The following is a 25,045-nucleotide window of genomic DNA, read 5'->3' on the forward strand; positions in this document are numbered from 1 at the left end:
CATCTATGGACAACAAATTCTGGACTAGGGAGCGCGCCCACAAGGTAACCCCCCAGAAGAGTGGGTTATCTGATGTGGGGAGGAGCCGCGAGAGCTGCTGAGGGACCCCAGAAGACCAGGTTTGGGGCCACTCTGTGCAAAACAAGTTGCACAGTGGAGGTAAGTATGAACATGTTTGTTTTTTTTGTTAACGAACCCTTATGCCGCTAACACACGACCGTTTTTTTCCATCAGAATAAACTCTGGCGGTTTTTCCTGATGGAGTTCCGCTGAAACGGACTTGCCTACACACGATCACACCAAAGTCCTATCATTTAGAACATGGTGATGTACAACACGTACGACGGGACTAGAAAAAGGAAGTTCAATAGCCAGTAGCCAATAGCTGCCCTTGCGTTGTTTTTGGTCCGTCGAAACAGCATACAGACTAGCGGTTTTCCCGATAGGGATTGATTCCGTTGGAAAGATTTAAAACATGTTCTATTTCTAGGTCCGTCAGAATTTTCAAAAGAAAAAGTCTGATGAAGCATACACACGATCGGAATATCTGATGAAATTATTCCATAGGACCTTTTCTGCTGGGAAGTCCGATCGTGTGTACACGGCATAACAGTCACTTTAATGTATGTACTACGGCCGCGACTTTAAATCAGCAGAGTTTGAAAGGCGACACAGCATGTCACACACAGGATTGCTTCCTGAACACCTGCCAGCCACTGCTATATCCCCCTCTGAAAAGTGATCCACCCAGCAAATCAGCCCAAGATATACAAAGTTAGCAGGCATAATTAAGATATGCAAACTCATTTCATCCTTCAATGAAGAGTAGAAGCCTAGGAGGTCTCTTTTCTAAGACCCAACATCAGGACAGCAATAGGTATACAAGTTTTTGCATTAATCCTATCTTATCTATAGGAGATGACGTACAGCGGTGCTATGAAAAGACACCAAAAACATAAATCACGACTGAAGACATTCATTCTGGCAGCAGTTGCTGCATTTTCTGGTGTTACGGGCACAGTTACAGTTTTCAGATCTTCATCTCCATCCCTGCGTTCTCCCATGATGCACTGGTTGTCCACTGTCTGCATTTCTATAAACTCATGCACACACACAAAATAACATATAATTCCAGTACTATGTGTATCTGAATTGGAGAGATAAAATTTGTCTGGCTCAGTTTTGTAGCAACAATCACAGAATGCAGGAGAGAAATCGTATAGATGTGTCATTGGTGACACCTAGGGTTCTTCCATGCACACGGCTGGAGGACCAAACCACAGCTGGAAACATGATAGAGATCAGATCAGCCCTCTTAGTATTGCAGAGTCTTGCTTTTCTACTGAATCAGGCTCACTCCACCCCACCTCAGCTCCCCCTTACCTGATCTGCCATCACGCTGGATGTCCACGTGGCACCACTCGCCATCGTTTGCCTTCTTGGCGGTTGCTTTCACCTTGATGGTGCCAGAACCCATGTCCAACAGGAGGTAGAGGTGACCATCCAGCAGCTCCACCGCAAAGAAGTCCACTTTGGTGTTCTTCTGGCTGCGAACGTCCTTGCGGTCCTGCGGCTTTCCGTGGGTGAAAAGGATGAGGCCGTTGGGCTCGGTGGTGCGGAAGTCGAAGGAGATGGAGCCCATGCGTTTGGTGTTCCACTTAGGCAGGCTGATGTAGGCCTCGGGGCTCTCAAAGCTGATCGGGTCCAGCGTGGCCACGTTCTCACACTTGAAGACCACATCACCGTAGATCTTCATTTTGGTGTCTCCTATTCGGGCCAGGCGGGACAGCTCAAGGCGGATGTCATTATTCTTGTAGACAACCTACCACAGGGGAAGAAAGGTCAAAGGTTAGAAACAACACCAAGAAAACAGAAGAGAGGAACACAATTGAGTCTGGGATCAGTTTTATGTTACTTTCCTTTTCAGACATGCAAAGACTGCATCTTTTCTTTAAAGATATAGTCGCTCTTTTCCAATACACCTCTAAGGCCCCATTCACATTTGAGCGTTTTGCAGCTTGAAGCCTGAAGCTACAAAACGCCTGAAGCTCAAACAAGTTCTGAAACGTTTTTGTTTTTTAGGCAGATTTGGGTGTTTTTCTGCTTTTTACATTGGTAACCTTTTGACCTGCACAAAATCGGGGCAAAAACGCATCAAAATTGCAGAAAACCGACATAAAAACGCGGTAAAATCGTGCAACTTTCTGCCCGAAACCGCTACGCTCAGGTGTGAATGGGACTCAAGTGCCAGGTCACACTTGTGCGATGTCAGACATCACATGTGATTCGCACCGCACTGCTGTGCAGATCACATGCAACATCTCCACAATGCGTATTTAGCCATACAGATTGTATGGCTGAATTTCGCATTGCATTGGGACCAAAATCATATAGGACCCCCTTTTTTTTTTATCCACACCAGAATCAGATCACATGGGTGTTCACATTCCTATCCGAATGCACGGTTTGCACTGCGATCTGCGATCAGATCTGGGAGGGGGTGTCATTAACTTTGTATTGACACCCCCAGCAGTTTACATAAGGAAGTGTGAACTGCCGGCAATTCCGGTGCGATGCGGGAACCGGCACTGGATTCGCAGGGTTTCCCCACATTGCATCAGTGTGAACTGAGCCTAAAAGCCTATGTTTGCAGACAGGCATAGTAGTATAGTATTAGTATAAGTGGCGTGTTTACAGGCTGACAAAAAAAAAAAAAAAACTCACAAGGGGGATCAGGAGAGGAGCTTTTAGGCAGAAAAAAAAATCCAAAATGCACATAAACAGCAGACGTGTTCGCAGGGTTGTGTGTTACTGCATTCTAAGTTAGACAAAGTAGGGGCTCAACACACATTTTGAACACCTGCTGGATGACCTTCTACTATAAACCGAGCTGCAGTGTACCTGCACGGCCCCAGACAAGAAGGAGGCGATTGGCTGCAAGAGGAAATGATGCCCCCCAGTCCCCTCCTCCACTCTTCATATATGAGGGCCACTGTATCATGTTTGATTCTGAAACAAGAACTGTCTGTGTTCTACCCAGCACCCAGATTTTCAATTCCATTCTGCAACCGTCATATTGCAGTTTAGATGAGAATGTGATTGGCTGTAGGAGGCAGGACAGACAGTTCTAAATACCAACAGTAGGATTTCCAGCCATGACCTGACAGCAATAGCAGATACCATTCTTAGATCACACATTCCTGGAACAGAACGTCCTGCAACTGCGTTAAAAGGAAAATGTTACATTGTGGGTCAAGGTTGACTGTTCTTTTGGATGTTTATAGGATATTAAACTTATATTTTATATCTTGCCTCTTCTTTCTCACTTGCTGAATATATACATACAATTGTTGTTGTTTTCTGGTTATTATACATACAATCGTTTTTCATAAATAAACTTTTGCTACATGAAGGACTTTACAATTACTGAGCCTTGTCAATGTGCAGCTTAGGCACTTCCAACTGTGCACATTGTAAGAAACTTCATTGTATCAGGAGATCTAAATGTATATTAATGATAGTGGGTGAAAATCAAGACCGCTAGATGATCTGTTCCTGGGAACTAAGATATAATGCAACTGCGCTGCCTCACCAACCGCCAAAAAAAAAGGGTTCTCAGTTTGGCCATCTCTAAACCGACCGGATAATAACTGTACTTCCCATTCTTAACAGCAGGTGTCACCCTGCACCATTTTGTACTCAGAGCTGCTCTGAATCCATTACACACACATAGACCATCTCTGGATCCATTGTACACACACCTAGGACTGCCCTGGATCCATTGTACACACACCTAGAACTGCCCTGGATCCATTGTACACACACCTAGAACTGCCCTGGATCCATTGTACACACACCTAGAACTGCCCTGGATCCATTGTACACACACCTAGAACTGCCCTGGATCCATTGTACACACATAAATCTGCTCTGGATCCATTGTACACACATAGGACCGCTCTGGATCCATTATACACACCCATAGAACTGCACTGGATCCATTGTACACACATAGAACCACTCTGGATCCATTGTACACACAGAGATGCTCTGGATCTATTGTACACACATAGAACTGCTCTGGATCCAATTTACACACATAGAACCACTCTAGATCCATTGTACACACACACAGATATGCTCTGGATCTATTGTACACACATAGAACCTCTCTGGATCCATTGTACACACATAGAGATGCTCTGGATCTATTGTATACACATAGAACCTCTCTGGGTCCATTGTACACACATAGAACCTCTCTGGGTCCATTGTACACACATGGAGATGCTCTGGACCCATTGTACACACATAGAACTGCTCTAGATCTATTGTACACACATAGAACTGCTCTGGATCTATTGTACACACACAGAACTGCTCTGGATCTATTGTACACACATAGAACTGCTCTGGATCTATTGTACACACACACAGAACTGTTCTGGATCTATTGTACACACATAGAACTGCTCTGGATCTATTGTACACACATAGAACTGCTCTGGATCTATTGGGGTTGATTTTCTGGTATGATCATGTTTATTGTTGCTCATGTAAGTAACAGGACAGCTGATCCCCCATGCAGCGGGTACACAAGGGAAGAAACAAAGTATACAGGCCTGAGTGATATCTTGTGCAACTAAACATTTTAGTGAGTAAAATATCAGATAGACGACCACACGGGGAGGGCCGTAGGTCTGCACAAAGTGCCTAAGCCTGAGGGACTAGGGGCATACCATGAGGGGACAGAAGGGGCAGCAGAAGGGAAGGGAGAACAGAGGGGGAGAAAAAAAAAAGTACCAGTAGGGAAAGCAGGAGAAATTCCTGGTGAGGGGAAGATGGGAGACAGAGGGAAGGAAGGGAAGGGAGAGGGAAGGGAGAGGGGTTCCTGCAGACTTGGACGGTAATACCAACAATTACAAGATGCCCAGGCTGGTGGTCAGATGCAGGGTGGGGGGCATACGACCACCGGGCCCAGGCTGGTCAGATGCAGGGTGATGGGGGGGGGGGGGGAGCATGCGACCACCAGGCCCAGGCTGTTTGGATGCAGGATGGGAAGAGCATTTGACCACCAGGCCCAGTCTGGTTGGATGCAGGGTAGGGAGAGCATTTGACCACCAGGCCCAGGCTGGTTGGATGCAGGGTTGGATGGGAGCATACGACCACCAGGCCCAGGCTGGTCAGATGCAGGATGGGGAGAGCATACAACTACCAGGGTGCCCATACCTTCAAAAATTTAGCATGGGAATCATGTAAAATACTGGGCGTTTTTTTGTTGATTATCAAGGAGGTCAGAGTGCTCTTCACCACAATACAGAAGGGGTCTTCCAGACCCCAGCAATAACACGTTTGGCAGCAATAAACAGATAAGTCTCAAGTTTCTATTGGTATGAGAATAGGCCCTGAATTGGGCAGTGCAGTTGGGTGAGTTTAGCGTCTTTACTGATAGGCACATGGTACAGGGTGTATAGGAGCCCAAAGACCCTGGACTTAAACCCTGTTAGACGTGGGCAGGACCACCAGCTATGTACTACATCACTGCGTTAGCCGCAGCATCTAAAGCCCCGTCACTGTAAGATGGGTTCAAACCTGCAATATGAGTTGGGACCCAATACCACCTCAAAGGGACTTTGTATGCTGCTTCCAGTGCTGTCGTGTTAAAAGAACATTTTGCTATGGCAGACCAAGCCTTGCTCCACTCATCTGGGTCAATAGAGGAGCCCAGATCTCAATCCCAACTGGACTTGTAGGAGGCAGGAGAGGGAGAGTCAATAGCGCTTAGGAAAGAGTAGATCAGGTAGATAGTCCTTGGAGCACCAGAAGAGTGTTGAAAGGTATGTTCGAAAGTCATGGATAGAAAGAGATAGAAAGAGTTGTGTCTCAAGGAAGTCAACAGTATCTCACAAAAGTGAGTACACCCCTCACATTTTTGTAAATATTTTATTATATCTTTTCATGTGACAGCACTGAAGAAATGACACTTGTCTACAATGTAAAGTAGTGAGTGTACAGCTTGTATAACAGTGTAAATTTGCTGTTCCCTCAAAATAACTCAACACACAGCCATTAATGTCTAAACCGCTGGCAACAAAAGTGAGTACACCCCAATTGAAAATGTCCAAATTGGGCCCAAAGTGTCAATATTTTGTGTGGCCACCATTATTTTCCAGCACTGCCTTAACCCTCTTGGGCATGGAGGTCACCAGAGCTTCACAGGTTGCCACTGGAGTCCTCTTCCACTCCTCCATGATGACATCACAGAGCTGGTGGATGTTAGAGACCTTGTGCTCCTCCACCACCTGTTTGAGGATGCTCGATAGGGTTTAGGTCTGGAGACATGCTTGGCCAGTCCATCACCTTTTCCCTCAGCTTCTTTAGCAAGGCACTTGGAGGTGTGTTTGTGGACATTATCCTGTTAGAATACTGCCCTGCGGCCCAGTCTCTGAAGGGAGGGGATCATGCTCTGCTTCAGTATGTCACAGTACATGTTGGCATTCATGGTTCCCGCGATCTGTAGCTCCCCAGTGTCCGGTGTCCCATCATATAAGGTCCCCCATCAGATAGTGTCCGCTGTGTACTGCGCATGCGTAGTACACAGCAACACAGATTCCGAAAATAGCCAAGGATGAACGGCGTCTGCGCCGTGAGTCCAGGTTCTAGCCCCACCATCCAAGTGGGCATAGAGTAGGAATAAAAAAGAGCCGAGCGCAGCGAGGCCGAGCCTGAAGCGTGGCGAGCGAAGCTTGCCCGCGAGGGGCCCTCTAATTTTCACAACCATAGGTCTTGGATGGGGGGGGGCTACCACCTCCACTCATGGCGCAGGCGCCGTTCAGCTTCGGAGATTTTCCGAAGCTTCTTCTGCCCCGTACTGGCAGACGCTATATGATGGCAGGACACTATCTGCCAGAACACCGGCAGCACTCATGCAGCACCAGACCATGACACTCCCACCACCATGCTTGACTGTAGGCAAGACACACTTGTCTTTGTACTCCTCACCTGGTTGCCACCACACACGCTTGACACCATCTAACCAAATAAGTTTATCTTGGTCTCATCAGACCAGAGGACATGGTTCCAGTAATCCATGTCCTTAGTCTGCTTGTCTTCAGCAGTTTGTGGGCTTTGTGCTTCACCCCTTCAACCTCTGCAGCAATGTTGGCAGCACTCACATGTCTATTTCCCAAAGACAACCTCTGGATATGGCTCTGAGCATGTGCACTCAACTTCTTCAGTCTCTAATGGTGAAGCCTGTTCTGTTCTGTTCCTGAATGGAACCTGTCCTGTTAAACCACTGTATGGTCTTGGTAACCATGCTGCAGCTCAGTTTCAGGGTCTTGGCAATCTTCTTATAGCCGAGGCCATCTTTATGTAGAGCAACAATTATTTTTTTCAGATCCTCAGGGAGTTCTTTGCCATGAGGTGCCATGTTGAACTTCCAGTGACCAGTATGAGAGAGTGAGAGAGATAACACCAAATTCAACACACCTGCTCCCCATTCACACCCGAGACCTTGTAATACTAATGAGTCACATGAGGGAAAATGGCTAATTGGGTCCAATTTGGACATTTTCACTTAGGGGTGTACTCACTTTTGTTGGCAGCAGTTTAGACATTAATGGCTGTGTGTCGAGTTATTTTGAGGGGATGGCAAATTTACACTGTTATACAAGCTGTACACTCACTACTTTACATTGTAGACAAGTGTCATTTCTTCAGTGTTTTCAAAACGCTTGTTAACCGCGGTAGTCGTAAATGAAGGATCCACTGTAAATATATATTTATATTTGAAACATAGGGACCTTATATTGTAAGCTCCTTAACTCCTTCCCCCGCCCCTGCGCACCCCTTTAACAGACACGATCATGTGACCATATGATTGGCTGTCACAATGCTCACATGACTGGTCCCCGGCTACCAATCATTAGCAAAGACTGAGAATCGTCCTTGTCAGCTCGGTCACTGAGATGGAGCATGCTCCCCGCAAAAGAAAGCTTTGTCCCCCATGGATGCATATGGGCGGCATGTGGGCGTTAAGGCCCACCAACTTTGCCACAGCACATATGAGCCACATAGGCCACAAAGGGCAGGGATCAACATGAATGTACAGACACATGTAAAGCGCTGTGTAAAATTGTCAGCGCTTCAACAGGTAAACAAAAAATCTGACTCCCTTCCCTGCAGGCAGATTCCATCTTCGTATAAAGCCCCAGATGTGGTCTGCGCCACCAGAGAAGAAAAGAATCTGTGAAATATTATTCTTCCCCGGTGTGCACCCCGGTCACCCGCCATGCCCTGCACACCAGGAAAACCCTTGCTAGAAAAGGGTGTAATTAAGGGGCAGCTCTCCCTATCCTCCTCTTGTGATTTAAACACCTTTTAAAGGTCACTCCGCTCTCTGCGCGGCACTTAAAGTGCTGCAATCAGCAAGTATTTTTATCTACTTTTTCATCCTATTTAAAGGCAGAAAAGTCAGACGGACCTTGAAATACATCCATTACTGTATCCTCTCCCCCCCCCCCCCCCCCAACATCCGAGCTTCACAATGAAAGAGTGCGTCACTGAACCAAGTGTTCAAGAGGAGACCGCACACTCCTCCTCCACCAGGAATAACTCCCAGCATGCACAGGCTCCTTCCCCGGCTCTGCTCCTGCATAATCTGCACTGTGCAAACACAAATATATCTTCAAATGATTGTATACCATCACCTTGTAAAACAACCCATTCACTTTAAAATAGAAATGAAAGACAAAACTTTTGTGTGTAGATCAGTGGCAGTCAGTGGAAATTTTTATTGGGGGGTGGTAAACAGTATGAACCCCCCCGGTCGGTCAGAGGCACTTACCCAATCACCGACGGCTTCCCCTGCTCGCCAGCCTCCTGTTCTCCTGCTCTCCCCGGCAGCTTCCATTTCCCTCCCGCCTCCTCAGCGGCCAATTGGGAGTCTTCTCATTTTGGCCAATCGGAAAAATGGTTCTCGTCATCGTACGTGTTGTACATTGCCGCGTTTCTTGACATTCCGACAACTTTGTGCGACGTGTGTATTGCAAGACAAATTTGAGACAAACATCTGGTGGAAAAAAATCCATGGATTTTGTTGTTGGAAAAGGTCCGATCGTGTGTACGCGGCATTGAGCGGCAAGGATGTGGAATTCCCTTTCACAGGCGGAGGTCTCAGTGAGGAACATCGATAGTTTCAAGAAATTATTTAGGGCCTGTACACACGATCGGACTTTTTGACAACAAACATGCAAATGAGCCGTTTTATGGCAACATCCGACCGTGTGTACGCTCCATCGGACAAACTTTTTCGGTTTTCATCGGACTTTTGTTGACTGTGTGAACGGACAAACTTTCCAGTGACAAAAGTCCACTGGAGCAAAGTCCGATCGTGTGTACAGAAAACCATAGAACTTTAGTCCAAAGTACAAACACGCATGCTCAGAACCAATGCAAAAGATCAGACAACAATACAGAAAGTTGACCAAAGGTGGCTGTAAAGAGCAGGGAAACCACGTGATTTGGTGAAAATTGGCTGAAAAAGTCCTGCCGTGTGTATGCAATACAAGTTCACGGCCGACACCCTTTGTACAAAAATCCACAGGAAAGTTTGTACAGTCCGATCATGTGTATGAAGCTTTAGATAAGCACCTGAGCGACCGCAACATACAGGGATATACAATGTAAAGCCTCATACACACGATCGGACTTTGTACAAACTTTCCCGTGGATTTTTGTACAAAGGGCGTCGGCTGTGAACTTGTATTGCATACACACAGCAGGAATTTCTCAGCCAACTTTCACCAAATCACGTGTTTTTTACTGCTCTTTACCGCCACCTTTGGTCAACTTCTGTATTGTTGTCTGATCTTTAGCATTGGTTCTGAGAATGCGTGTTTGTACTTTGTACAAAAGTCCTATGGTTTTCTGTACACACGATCAGACTCTGCTCCATCTGACTTTTGTTGCCGGAAAGTTTGTCCGTTCGCACAGCCAACAAAAGTCCAATGAAAAGTTTGTCCGATAGAGCGTACACACGGTCGGATGTTGCCTTAAAATAGCTAATTTGCATATTTGTTGTGAAAAAGTCAGATTATGTGTATGGGCCTTAACTATGTAATACAAATACCCTGCATGTCAGAGCGCCACAAGACATGGGTGTGAACTATCTGCGCTCTGCGGTGCGCTGTGTTACTGCAACATTCTGGTGCACTGAAGCAACGCACATTAAGGCATAACAGAATGTCTACTACAGCGCACAGTAACAGCCTGGAAAAGTCTTAGGTAGGCTATACATTATGCAATCTTTCCTTCAACCACGGGGTTCAAAGAAGGAAACCTGCTCGATTCCCCCATCAACACAATCACAATCCTCCCCCTGCGCTAATGTATTCTGACAGCAGGTTTCCCAGACATCGGAATACAAATGATCACTGCTGCCAGCTATAGCCACTGGCACTGATCAAATGAGGGGGAAAAAAAAACTACAGGCTGGTTGTACTGAAGTCGATCGATTTCTGGAGGAAAAGATTAAAGCTGACGATTGATGGATTGAAATTTGGTTCAGCAGGATCCATCCAAGCTTCAATCCGCTTATGGCCAGCTTTAGTCTTCTCCTCCAGAGATGCAATTTTCTGCAGTTCAAAGAAGGAAACCTGCTCGATTCCCACATCAACACAATCACAATCCCTCCCCCTGCGCTAATGTATTCTGACAGCAGGTTTCCCAGACATCGGAATACAAATGATCACTGCTGCCAGCTATAGCCACTGGCACTGATCAAATGGGGGGGGGGGGGGGGGACTACAGGCTGGTTGTACTGAAGTCGATCGATTTCTGGAGGAAAAGATTAAAGCTGGCGATTGATGGATTGAAATTTGGTTCAGCAGGATCTATCCAAGCTTCAATCCGCTTATGGCCACCTTTAGTCTTCTCCTCCAGAGATGCAATTTTCTGCAGTGGGATTTGTGAATGTCTACATAGTAGAGTTCTCCTTTAATTGTTTGCATTTGGTGATTTAACCAGCTTCTAGGGGATGCACCGATATATCACCCGCTGAAAATGCGCACATTCTTGCAAAATGTTTTCAGTGCATTTCAATGGGGAGGTGCCCACCGCAACGGACCAGTGTGAAGACATGCATGAGCTTTTCTTGCGCTTTTTTAAACGCAAAAGCGCTCCAAAAAACGATTAGGCCCCCTGTTTACACCTTAGCGTTTTGTAGCCTGAAGCTCGAAGCCTCAAAAACACTGGAGGAAAAAAAAAAATCAATTATTCACTATGGAGTTGCTTCACATCTCCACTCCAAGTCGCATGAAGCTCAAAAAAGTTCTGAAGCTTTTTTTTGTAGCTCAAACTGGGCAGATTTGCATGTTTTTGGTGCGTTTTTATTCTCATACAAATGAATGGAAACGATATTTGCGTGTTTCTGCTCAAATGGGGGGGGGGGGGGGGGGGGGATGGTAATATATAAATAAAAAAACATCCAATAAATACACAATTAAACCAAGAATAATCATAAATCATAAATAAATTAATAATATGTAATACTGTATTTAATTTTTTTTAATAGTTAGGGGTTCATTTATTATTACATAAAATGTATTGTATTTATTTATGATTATTTTATTTTGGATGTTTCTTTACATTTCTTTATTCATATTATTAGTAACCCTAACCAAAAAATAATAATAAAAAATAACCCTAACCCCTAACTCCTAATCCTAACTCTAACCTAAAAGCCCCATTCACACTTATGTGACCTGAAAGTCACGTGACTTTGACGCAATTTCGACGCAACTTGAAGCAATGTTTGTGTAATCTACAGTACTCGTTGGAAATCATGGGGTACCACTTGTCATGTGAAAAAAAAAAAAAAAAGAAGAAAGAAGTAGTAGTAGTAAAAAGAAAAAAAAATTCTATATGTGTGTATATATATATATATATAATATATATATATATATATATATATATATATATATATATATATATATATATATATATATATATATATATATATATATAATATAAAAATAATATGATGAAGAAGAAGAAGAAATAACCCTAACCCCCAATCCCAATCTTATTCCTAACCCCAACCCCTAATCCTTTCCCTAACCTAACCCTAATTCTCACCCCTTACCCTAACATAAAAATAATATTAAATGAATAATAATAAAAAGAAATAAAAGCTGATAAAAAAAAGCTAAAAAAAGAGTTGAAAAACCTAGCAACAAATGATAGTTTTCTTTATTGGCTATTAAAAAAACACCAAGGCTCAAAAACACTGTATAAAAATACACAAATTGCTTATAAAAACACACTAAATCTGTGCATAAAAAAGGCACAAAAAACACCCAAAGACGCTACGCTCAGTTGTGAATGCAACCTTAATTACAGTACCTTGAAAAGGTATTCATACTCCTTGCAATTTTCCACATTTTGTCATGTTACAACCAAAACCATAAATGTATTTTATTGTGATTTTATGTGAGAGACCAAAACAAAGTGGCACATAATTGTGAAATGGAAGGAAATGATAAATGGTTTTCAACATTTTTTACAAATAAATATGTGAAAAGTGTGGGGTTACTTGGTAGAACCTCCTTTCTCTGTAATTACAGCTGCAAGTCTTTTTGGGGATGTCTCTACAGCTTTGTAGTGATGGACGAACTTCCGACGGGACGTTTCGCGAACGCGAAACGCGAACGGGCACAAACGTTCGCGAAAACGACCGTTCGCCGCGGGCTCCATTGACTTCAATGGGAGGCGAATTTCGCAAACCTTTAGGTCGAATTTGCGGCCACGGGGTAATTATTAGGGGGTAGCACGTAGTCCCACCACCTGGACAATAGCATAATACATGTATGAGGTGAATTTGGGATCGATAACTACAAGCATTTTTTTTTTATTTGGGAAATTGTTCTGACAATTCAGGACTATGGAGCTAATGAAGGCAATGGAGGAGAGGGAAGGTCAGGGACCAGGGTAGGCAAACAAGAGGGTGCAGGAGATACAGAGCACTGACAGCAGCACCGTAATACAGAGCACTGACATCAGCACCGTGACATACAGCGCTGACAGCAGCTCCGTGACATACAGCGCTGACAGCAGCTCCGTGACATACAGCGCTGACAGCAGCTCCGTGACATACAGCGCTGACAGCAGCTCCGTGACATACAGCGCTGACAGCAGCTCCGTGACATACAGCGCTGACAGCAGCTCCGTGACATACAGCGCTGACAGCAGCACCGTGACATACAGCGCTGACAGCAGCTCCGTGACATACAGCGCTGACAGCAGCTCCGTGACATACAGCGCTGACAGCAGCTCCGTGACATACAGCACTGACAGCAGCTCCGTGACATACAGCGCTGACAGCAGCTCCGTGACATACAGCGCTGACAGCAGCACCGTGACATACAGCGCTGACAGCAGCTCCGTGACATACAGCGCTGACAGCAGCTCCGTGACATACAGCGCTGACAGCAGCTCCGTGACATACAGCACTGACAGCAGCTCCGTGACATACAGCGCTGACAGCAGCTCCGTGACATACAGCGCTGACAGCAGCACCGTGACATACAGCGCTGACAGCAGCTCCGTGACATACAGCGCTGACAGCAGCTCCGTGACATACAGCGCTGACAGCAGCTCCGTGACATACAGCGCTGACAGCAGCACCGTAAGCAGCCCCAGGAGGAAGTCAGCACAGCACAGGGATGGTGTGATCCCCTCATAATAAGAACCCCCAGGAGGAAGTCAGCACAGCACAGGGATGGTGGGAGCCCCTCATAATAAGAACCCCCAGGAGGAAGTCAGCACAGCACAGGGATGGTGGGAGCCCCTCATAATAAGAACACCCAGGAGGAAGTCAGCACAGCACAGGGATGGTGGGAACCCCTCATAATAAGCAGCCCCAGTAGAAATATGACACCGCTCAACCTCTTCAAAGAGGAGGGTAGGGGCATATAGTACGGTGTGCTTTTTTGGGTCAGGGAAGTGAGCCAAATGAATTAAGAAGGTCTGTGTGCTTGATTCCAAAAATTGTTTATAGACATATACATGGTCTACTGATCACATGTGTTGAATTCCTCCGAGATCCATGCCTCATTCATTTTTAGAAATGTGAGGTAGTTAACACTGTCGTGAGCTAGGCGAGTACGCTTATCGGTCACAATCCCCCCTGCTGCGCTGAACGTCCTTTCGGACAGGACACTGGATGAGGGGCAAGCCAACAGTTCGATTGCAAATTGGGCAAGCTCTGGCCAGAGGTCAAGCCTGCCCACCCAGTAGTCTAGGGGTTCATCACTCCTCAGAGCGTCCACATCGGCCGTTAACCCAATGTAGTCGGACACCTGACGGTCTAGGCGTTCCCTGATGCTGGATCCGGATGACACCTGTCGATGGGTCGGCTGAAAGAATGACCTCATATCCGAAGTCACCAACACATCTTCAAACCGGCCTCTTCTTGCAGGCGCTGTTGGATTGGTACCCGCAAATCCTTCTCTGGGAGTGGGAATTGCTCCTCTGCCAGCGCACGCAAAAGCAGAATGCAGCATTTCTCGAAGCAAGGCCTGGAAGTGCTGCATTCTGACAGCCCTCTGCGACGGCGGTAACATTTCCGCCATTTTGTGTTTGTACCGGGGATCTAAGTACGTTGCCACCCAGTACTGGTCCTTGACCCTCATGCTTTTTATACGGGGGTCCCTATTAAAACACTGGAGCATGAAGGCCCCCATTTGCACTCAAGCGGAAGGTATGTGGTGGTGGTGGTGTTGTTGGTGGTAGTGTCTTTGGGGGTGCACATAGCAGAGAGTGAAGAAGAGGGTGCAGATCGAGAGGATGAGGAGGGTGCAGAAGAATAAGGCTGAGTGAGCCACTCAACCAAGTCTGGTGCGTCCTTTAAAGTAATTGAACGCACCTTCTGCAACTTCCCACTTTGGCTCAAGGCTGTTGCTCCTGCCCTACCCCTACCACCCCTGCGGAAGGGCCTGCCTCTTCCTCTGCCTGTCATTTTTTAAATCACCCTGTGACAAAACTCTTAGTCCCTATACCGCTGAAGGACTGCTGCAGTATAGGGCAGCGGTCAGCAGTAGTGCACGTCAACCCTATGTATTGTGGACCGATAGCGGTCCTTACAGAACAGCAGACTGTACTGCACTCAGGCCTATGTACCGTAGCACCCTATACCAAGTTACCAGTCCTTATAAGAACTTTTGTGGACCAAGCAGGTTGTGTGTTAGTGATTAGCAGACTGTACGTCAGTCCCTATACCAATGAAGGACTGCTGCAGTATAGGGCAGCGGTCAGCAGTAGTGCACGTCAACCCTATGTATTGTGGACCGATAGCGGTCCTTACAGAACAGCAGACTGTACTGCACTCAGGCCTATGTACCGTAGCACCCTATACCAAGTTACCAGTCCTTATAAAAACTTTTGTGGACCAAGCAGGTTGTGTGTTAGTGATTAGCAGACTGTACGTCAGTCCCTATACCAATGAAGGACTGCTGCAGTATAGGGCAGCGGTCAGCAGTAGTGCACGGCAACCCTATGTATTGTGGACCGATAGCGGTCCTTACAGAACAGCAGACTGTAACGCACTCAGGCCTATGTACCGTAGCACCCTATACCAAGTTACCAGTCCTTATAAAAACTTTTGTGGACCAAGCAGGTTGTGTGTTAGTGATTAGCAGACTGTACGTCAGTCCCTATACCAATGAAGGACTGCTGCAGTATAGGGCAGCGGTCAGCAGTAGTGCACGGCAACCCTATGTATTGTGGACCGATAGCGGTCCTTACAGAACAGCAGACTGTAACGCACTCAGGCCTATGTACCGTAGCACCCTATACCAAGTTACCAGTCCTTATAAAAACTTTTGTGGACCAAGCAGGTTGTGTGTTAGTGATTAGCAGACTGTACGTCAGTCCCTATACCAATGAAGGACTGCTGCAGTATAGGGCAGCGGTCAGCAGTAGTGCACGGCAACCCTATGTATTGTGGACCGATAGCGGTCCTTACAGAACAGCAGACTGTAACGCACTCAGGCCTATGTACCGTAGCACCCTATACCAAGTTACCAGTCCTTATAAGAACTTTTGTGGACCAAGCAGGTTGTGTGTTAGTGATTAGCAGACTGTACGTCAGTCCCTATACCAATGAAGGACTGCTGCAGTATAGGGCAGCGGTCAGCAGTAGTGCACGGCAACCCTATGTATTGTGGACCGATAGCGGTCCTTACAGAACAGCAGACTGTACTGCACTCAGGCCTATGTACCGTAGCACCCTATACCAAGTTACCAGTCCTTATAAGAACTTTTGTGGACCAAGCAGGTTGTGTGTTAGTGTTTAGCAGACTGTGCGTCAGTCCCTATACCGCTGAAGGACTGCTGCAGTATAGGGCAGCGGTCAGCAGTAGTGCATGGCAACCCTATGTATTGTGGACCGATAGCGGTCCTTACAGAACAGCAGACTGTAACGCACTCAGGCCTATGTACCGTAGCACCCTATACCAAGTTACCAGTCCTTATAAGAACTTTTGTGGACCAAGCAGGTTGTGTGTTAGTGATTAGCAGACTGTACGTCAGTCCCTATACCAATGAAGGACTGCTGCAGTATAGGGCAGCGGTCAGCAGTAGTGCACGGCAACCCTATGTATTGTGGACCGATAGCGGTCCTTACAGAACAGCAGACTGTAACGCACTCAGGCCTATGTACCGTAGCACCCTATACCAAGTTACCAGTCCTTATAAGAACTTTTGTGGACCAAGCAGGTTGTGTGTTAGTGATTAGCAGACTGTACGTCAGTCCCTATACCAATGAAGGACTGCTGCAGTATAGGGCAGCGGTCAGCAGTAGTGCACGGCAACCCTATGTATTGTGGACCGATAGCGGTCCTTACAGAACAGCAGACTGTACTGCACTCAGGCCTATGTACCGTAGCACCCTATACCAAGTTACCAGTCCTTATAAGAACTTTTGTGGACCAAGCAGGTTGTGTGTTAGTGTTTAGCAGACTGTGCGTCAGTCCCTATACCGCTGAAGGACTGCTGCAGTATAGGGCAGCGGTCAGCAGTAGTGCACGGCAACCCTATGTATTGTGGACCGATAGCGGTCCTTACAGAACAGCAGACTGTAACGCACTCAGGCCTATGTACCGTAGCACCCTATACCAAGTTACCAGTCCTTATAAGAACTTTTGTGGACCAAGCAGGTTGTGTGTTAGTGATTAGCAGACTGTACGTCAGTCCCTATACCAATGAAGGACTGCTGCAGTATAGGGCAGCGGTCAGCAGTAGTGCACGGCAACCCTATGTATTGTGGACCGATAGCGGTCCTTACAGAACAGCAGACTGTAACGCACTCAGGCCTATGTACCGTAGCACCCTATACCAAGTTACCAGTCCTTATAAGAACTTTTGTGGACCAAGCAGGTTGTGTGTTAGTGATTAGCAGACTGTACGTCAGTCCCTATACCAATGAAGGACTGCTGCAGTATAGGGCAGCGGTCAGCAGTAGTGCACGGCAACCCTATGTATTGTGGACCGATAGCGGTCCTTACAGAACAGCAGACTGTAACGCACTCAGGCCTATGTACCGTAGCACCCTATACCAAGTTACCAGTCCTTATAAGAACTTTTGTGGACCAAGCAGGTTGTGTGTTAGTGATTAGCAGACTGTACGTCAGTCCCTATACCAATGAAGGACTGCTGCAGTATAGGGCAGCGGTCAGCAGTAGTGCACGGCAACCCTATGTATTGTGGACCGATAGCGGTCCTTACAGAACAGCAGACTGTACTGCACTCAGGCCTATGTACCGTAGCACCCTATACCAAGTTACCAGTCCTTATAAGAACTTTTGTGGACCAAGCAGGTTGTGTGTTAGTGTTTAGCAGACTGTGCGTCAGTCCCTATACCGCTGAAGGACTGCTGCAGTATAGGGCAGCGGTCAGCAGTAGTGCACGGCAACCCTATGTATTGTGGACCGATAGCGGTCCTTACAGAACAGCAGACTGTAACGCACTCAGGCCTATGTACCGTAGCACCCTATACCAAGTTACCAGTCCTTATAAGAACTTTTGTGGACCAAGCAGGTTGTGTGTTAGTGATTAGCAGACTGTACGTCAGTCCCTATACCAATGAAGGACTGCTGCAGTATAGGGCAGCGGTCAGCAGTAGTGCACGGCAACCCTATGTATTGTGGACCGATAGCGGTCCTTACAGAACAGCAGACTGTAACGCACTCAGGCCTATGTACCGTAGCACCCTATACCAAGTTACCAGTCCTTATAAGAACTTTTGTGGACCAAGCAGGTTGTGTGTTAGTGATTAGCAGACTGTACGTCAGTCCCTATACCAATGAAGGACTGCTGCAGTATAGGGCAGCGGTCAGCAGTAGTGCACGGCAACCCTATGTATTGTGGACCGATAGCGGTCCTTACAGAACAGCAGACTGTAACGCACTCAGGCCTATGTACCGTAGCACCCTATACCAAGTTACCAGTCCTTATAAGAACTTTTGTGGACCAAGCAGGTTGTGTGTTAGTGATTAGCAGACTGTACGTCAGTCCCTATACCAATGAAGGACTGCTGCAGTATAGGGCAGCGGTCAGCAGTAGTGCACGGCAACCCTATGTATTGTGGACCGATAGCGGTCCTTACAGAACAGCAGACTGTAACGCACTCAGGCCTATGTACCGTAGCACCCTATACCAAGTTACCAGTCCTTATAAGAACTTTTGTGGACCAAGCAGGTTGTGTGTTAGTGTTTAGCAGACTGTGCGTCAGTCCCTATACCGCTGAAGGACTGCTGCAGTATAGGGCAGCGGTCAGCAGTAGTGCACGGCAACCCTATGTATTGTGGACCGATAGCGGTCCTTACAGAACAGCAGACTGTAACGCACTCAGGCCTATGTACCGTAGCACCCTATACCAAGTTACCAGTCCTTATAAGAACTTTTGTGGACCAAGCAGGTTGTGTGTTAGTGATTAGCAGACTGTACGTCAGTCCCTATACCAATGAAGGACTGCTGCAGTATAGGGCAGCGGTCAGCAGTAGTGCACGGCAACCCTATGTATTGTGGACCGATAGCGGTCCTTACAGAACAGCAGACTGTAACGCACTCAGGCCTATGTACCGTAGCACCCTATACCAAGTTACCAGTCCTTATAAGAACTTTTGTGGACCAAGCAGGTTGTGTATTAGTGTTTAGCAGACTGTGCGTCAGTCCCTATACCGCTGAAGGACTGCTGCAGTATAGGGCAGCGGTCAGCAGTAGTGCACGGCAACCCTATGTATTGTGGACCGATAGCAGTCCTTACAGAACAGCAGACTGTACTGCACTCAGGCCTATGTACCGTAGCACCCTATACCAAGTTACCAGTCCTTATAAGAACTTTTGTGGACCAAGCAGGTTGTGTGTTAGTGTTTAGCAGACTGTGCGTCAGTCCCTATACCGCTGAAGGACTGCTGCAGTATAGGGCAGCGGTCAGCAGTAGTGCACGTCAACCCTATGTATTGTGGACCGATAGCGGTCCTTACAGAACAGCAGACTGTAACGCACTCAGGCCTATGTACCGTAGCACCCTATACCAAGTTACCAGTCCTTATAAGAACTTTTGTGGACCAAGCAGGTTGTGTATTAGTGTTTAGCAGACTGTGCGTCAGTCCCTATACCGCTGAAGGACTGCTGCAGTATAGGGCAGCGGTCAGCAGTAGTGCACGGCAACCCTATCTATTGTGGACCGATAGCGGTCCTTACAGAACAGCAGACTGTACCGCACCCAAGCCTATGTACCGTAGCACCCTAGACAGACCAAGTTACCAGTCCTTATAAGAACTTTTGTGGAACAAGTGAGTTGTGAATGATTAGCAGACTGCAGCAGAAGGGCAGCAGTCAAGTATAATATTCTTTCTATATTTGGAAGAAAGAATATTATACGTGTACAAGCCTATTACCGTACCACTGATACCAGTCCTGAAAAGAACCTTTGTGGAACTAATAGTAACAGCAAGTCTTTAAAATTATCCTCACTGCCTGACACACTGCTTCCTGCCTGTCCCTATACAAATTGGCAAAAAAGAGTAGGCTGGAACGATTAGCTGGAACAGCTCTTTTGTGGACCTGATAGTAACAGCTAATGATGATGATGATGATGATGATGAAGAAAGACTAATCTGGCTGAGCTGTCCCTAAAATAGCAGCATACAGCGCTCTGTCCCTTTATCTAAACTGACAAAAGAAACTCAGGCTGCTGACCTAACACCTATACCAGTCCTGAAAAGAACTTTTGTGTACCAAATAGCTAGCGTTTTCTCTGTCCCTACTCACACAGGATCCTTTCCCTACAGTGACAGAAGAAAGAATGTAAAATGGCCACCGGATCGGGTGTATTTATAGGTTAGGGGGAATGTCCAAGTGTCCATGAGCTGTCATGTCTCAATTGGTTGTCCTGTAACACATGATAAACGTGTCACGAAAGGTTAAAGTTCTTGTATACATTAAACACGTAAGTCCGCCGGGGCGAACGACGGAAAAAGGCGTTCGAACCCGCGGACGGCGAAAGTCGGAAATTCGCCGCGAAACGACCGCCGGGCGAACCGTTCGGCCATCACTACAGCTTTGCACATCTAGAGTGACATTTTTGCCCATTCTTCTTTGTAAAATATCTCAAGCTCTGTCAGATTGGATGGAGAGCGTCTGTGAACAGCAATTTTCAAGTCTTGTCACAGATTCTTAAGTGGATTTAGGTCTGGACTGTGACTGGGCCATTCTAAAGCCTCATACACACGATCGGACTTTGTACAAACTTTCCTGTGGATTTTTGTACAAAGAGCATCAGCCCTGAACTTGTATTGCATACACACAGCAGAACTTTTTCAGCCAACTTTCACCAAATCACGTGGTTTTTCTGCTCTCTACCGCCACCTTTGGTCAATTTCTGTATTGTTGTCTGATCTTTTGCATTGGTTCTGAGCATGCCTGTTTGTACTTTGTACAAAAGTCCTATGGTTTTCTGTACACACGATTGGACTTTGCTCCATCGGACTTTTGTTGCCAGAAAGTTTGTCCGTTCGCACAGCCAACAAAAGTCAGATGAAAACCAAAAAAGTTTGTCCGATGGAGCGTACACACAGTCGGATGTTGCACCAAAACAGCTAATTTGCATGTTTCTTGTCAAAAAGTCTGATCGTGTGTATGGGCCTTAACACATGAATATGCTTTGATCTAAACCATTCCATTGTAGCTCTGGCTGTAAGTTTAGGGTCGTTGTCCTGCTGGAAGGTGAACCTCCGCCCCAGTCTCAAGTCTTTTGAAGACTAATGCCCTGTAAACACAACCGTTTTTTCCCGTCAGAATAAACTCTGCCGCTTTTTCCGACTGAGTTTCAATGGAGTTCCACTGAAACGGACTTGCCTACACACGATCACACCAAAGTCCATTTGTTTAGAACGTGGTGACGTACAACACGTACAACAGGACTAGAAAAAGGAAGTTCAATAGCCAATAGCTGCCCTTGCATCACTTTTGGTCCATTGGAACAGCATACAGATGAACGGTTTTCCCGATAGGAATTGATTCTGTCGGAAAGATTTAAAACATGTTCTATTTCTAGGTCCATCAGAATTTTTTTTTAAAAAGTCAGATGAAGCACACACACAATCGGAATATCCGATGAAATGATTCCGTCTGACCTTTTCTGCCGGAAAGTCCGACCATGTGTACGCAGCATTATATATAGGTTTTCTTCTAAGATTGCCCTGTATTTGGCTCCATCCATCTTCCTATCAACGCTGACCAGCTTCTCTGTCCCTGCTGAGGAAAAGTATCCCCACAACATGATGCTGCCACCACCATGTTTCACAGTGGGGATGGTGTGTTCAGGGTGACGTGCAGTGTTAGTTTTCTGTCACACATAGCGTATTGCTTTTAAGCAAAAATGTTCAATTTTGGTCTCATCTGACCAGAGCACCTTCTTCCACATGTTTGCTGTGTCCTCCACATGGCTTCCTACAAACTGAAAACTGGACTTCTTATGACTTTCTTGTTGCTACTCCACCATAAAGGTCAGATTTGTGGAGAGCACGACTAATAGTTGTCCTGTGGACAGATTCTCCCACCTGAGGATCTCTGCAGCTCCTCCAGAGTTATCATGGACCTCTTGGCTGCTTCTCTGATGAATGCTCTCCTTGCCCGGCCTGTCAGTTTAGGTGGACGGCCATGTCTTGGTAGGTTTGCAGTTGTGCCGAACTCTTTACATTTTCAGATGATGGATTGAACAGAGCTCCGTGACATGTTCAAAGCTTGGGATATTTTTCTATAACCTAACCCTGCTTTAAAATTCTCCACAACTTTATCCCCGACCTGTCTGGTGTGTTCCTTGGCCTTCACAATGCCGTTTGTTCACCATGGTTCTCCAACAAACCTCTGAGGGCTTCACAGAATAGCTGTATTTATACTGAAATTAAATTACACACAGGTGGACTCTATTTACTAATTAGGTGACTGCTGAAGGCAGTTGGTTCCACTAGATTTTAGTTAGGGGTATCATAATAAAAGGGGGCTGAAAAAATAAAATGTGCGCCACATTTTTCACATATTTATTTGTAAAAAAATGTTGAAAACCATTTATCATTTTCTTACTACATCACAATTATGTGCCACTTTGTGTTGGTCTATCACATAAAATCCCAATAAAATACATTTATGTTTTTTGTTGTAACTAGAGAAAATGTGCAAAATTTGAAGGGGTATGAATACTTTTTTCAAGGCACTGTAAAAAGTCAAATGTAATACAATTATATATATAAAAAATATATGTATTTTTTTAAAAATTGTCCATTTCGGTTTTCAGACATGTGCATCCTGAATTTTCGGTTTTCGGTCCATCATTTTCATTTCAGTGCAACATCTTCATGGTATCTGCCTACCAGTCTAGTATTACTCTTTAATCCCCTGAGATAAACAGCCGTGCGGGAGCATCGACAAGTTTCGGAAACTTTAATAATATTTAAATGTAATTGATTTTTACATTTCACAGCTAGAAATATTTAACAATTTCTCCTTTAACCGAGTGTGTGTGTGTGTGTGGGGGGGGGTATAAACAGAGATAGAACAAAAAGGACATAAAATAGACATTATTCCGCAGCCCGCAGGTGCCAGCAATCCAAATAAATGTATAGCAATTAGCGGGATTAAAACAGATTGAAAAAGCAGCTGAAGGCAGACGCGGTGTCGGGGTTATTAGAACGTTATGGCGATGGAGGCTATTAATCATATGCTCGCGGCGGTCATGTGTTGAATCTCCGATATGGCAGGTATGGTGCCAGATTTAACCCTGCCAGGACCGGAGAATCACAAAGAACTATGAGCAGAGTGCCCCCACATACTGGCAGTCTACTATCATGGCTCTGAGAAGAGGATCGATCTCTACACGTCCATACAAAGGGGGGTGAAGATACAGAGTGAGAATAAAATGGTTATCAGTAATAGATATTAAAATAGTGATATTAACCACCTCAATACAAGACACTTTTACCCCCTTCCTGCCCAGGCCAATTTTCAGATTTTAGTGCTGTTGCACCTTGAATTAATTTTTTTTTATTTCCTCATTTCTGTCATAAAATTTTGCAAACAAATCTTTCTTCATGAATTGAATCCAAAAATTATTCTGCTACATTTCTTTGGTCAAAATAACCCAAATCAATGTCCATTATTTAGTCTGTAGGAAAGAGTCCATAAACTATTGGATACACAGTATCTCACAAAAGTGAGTACACCCCTCACATTTTGTATATATTTTATTCTATCTTTTCATGTGACAACACTGAAGAAATGACACTTTGCTACAATGTAAAGTAGTGAGTGTACAGCTTGTATAAAAGTGTAAATTTGCTGTCCCCCTCAAAATAGCTCAACACACAGCCATTAATGTCTAAACCGCTGACAACAAAAGGGAGTACACCCCTAAGTGAAAATGTCCCAGTTGGACCCAAAGTGTCAATATTTTGTGTGGACACCATTATTTTCCAGCACCGCCTTAACCCTCTTGGGCATGAAGTTTACCAGAGCTTCACAGGTTGCCACTGAAGTCCTCTTCCCCTCCTCCATGATGACATCACAGAGCTGATGGATGTTAGAGATCTTGCGCTCTTCCACCTTCCGTTTGAGGATGCTCCACAGATCCCCAATAGGGTTTAGGTCTGGAGACATGCTTGACCAGTCCATAACCTTTACCCCCCATCTTCTTTAGCAAGGCAGTGATCATCTTGGAGATGTGTTGGGAGTCGTTATGTTGGAATACTGCCCTGTGGCCCAGTCTCTGAAGGGAGGGGATCATGCTCTGCTTCAGTATGTCACAGTACATGTTGGCATTCATGGTTCCCTCAATGAACTGTAGCTCCCCAGTGCTGGCAGCACTCATGCAGCCCCAGACCATGACACTCCCACCACCATGCTTGACTGCAGGCAAGACACACTTGTCTTTGTACTCCTCACCTGGTTGCCACCACACACGCTTGACACCATCTGATTCAAATAAGTTTATCTTGGTCTCATTAGACCACAGGACATGGTTCCAGTATTCCATGTTCTTAGCCTGTTTGTCTTCAGCCAACGGTTTGCTGGCTCTCTTGTGCATCATCTTTAGAAGAGGCTTCCTTCTGGGACAACAGTCATGCAGACCAATTTGATGCAGTGTACGGTGTATAGTCTGAGCACTGACAGGCTGACCCCCCCCCCCCCCCCCCCCCACACACACACACACACACACACACACACACACACACACACACACACACACACACATACACACCCCTTTAACCTCTGCAGCAATGCTGGCCACACTCATACTTCTATTTCCCAAAGACAACCTCTGGATATGACACTGAGCATGTGCACTCATCTTCTTTGGTTCACCATGGGAAGCCTGTTCTGAGTGGAACCTGTCCTGTTAAACCACTGTATGGTCTTGGCCACTGTGCTGCAGCTCAGTTTCAGGGTCCTGGCAATCTTCTTATAGCCTAGGCCATCTTTATTTAGA

The 25,045-nt window shown here is 45.9% G+C and overlaps 1 protein-coding gene across 8 annotated transcripts in view; it reads right to left on the reverse strand.

Annotated features, from left to right (window-relative positions):
• The window catches only part of NRXN3 (neurexin 3), a 464,077-nt gene that overhangs the window by 424,252 nt on the left and 14,780 nt on the right, over positions 1 to 25,045 (reverse strand). For all 8 annotated transcript variants that reach the window (XM_077463585.1, XM_077463586.1, XM_077463584.1 and 5 more), the window contains exon 3: positions 1,384 to 1,822. In XM_077463585.1, the coding sequence (XP_077319711.1) occupies positions 1,384 to 1,822 (439 nt within the window). The remainder of the gene's footprint in view (positions 1 to 1,383; positions 1,823 to 25,045) is intronic.

This window comes from Lithobates pipiens, unplaced genomic scaffold (genome assembly GCF_037356315.1).
Source record: "Lithobates pipiens isolate NorthernLeopardFrog02 unplaced genomic scaffold, aLitPip1_a1.2 Scaffold_30, whole genome shotgun sequence".
Classification (NCBI taxonomy): Eukaryota; Metazoa; Chordata; class Amphibia; order Anura; family Ranidae; genus Lithobates; species Lithobates pipiens.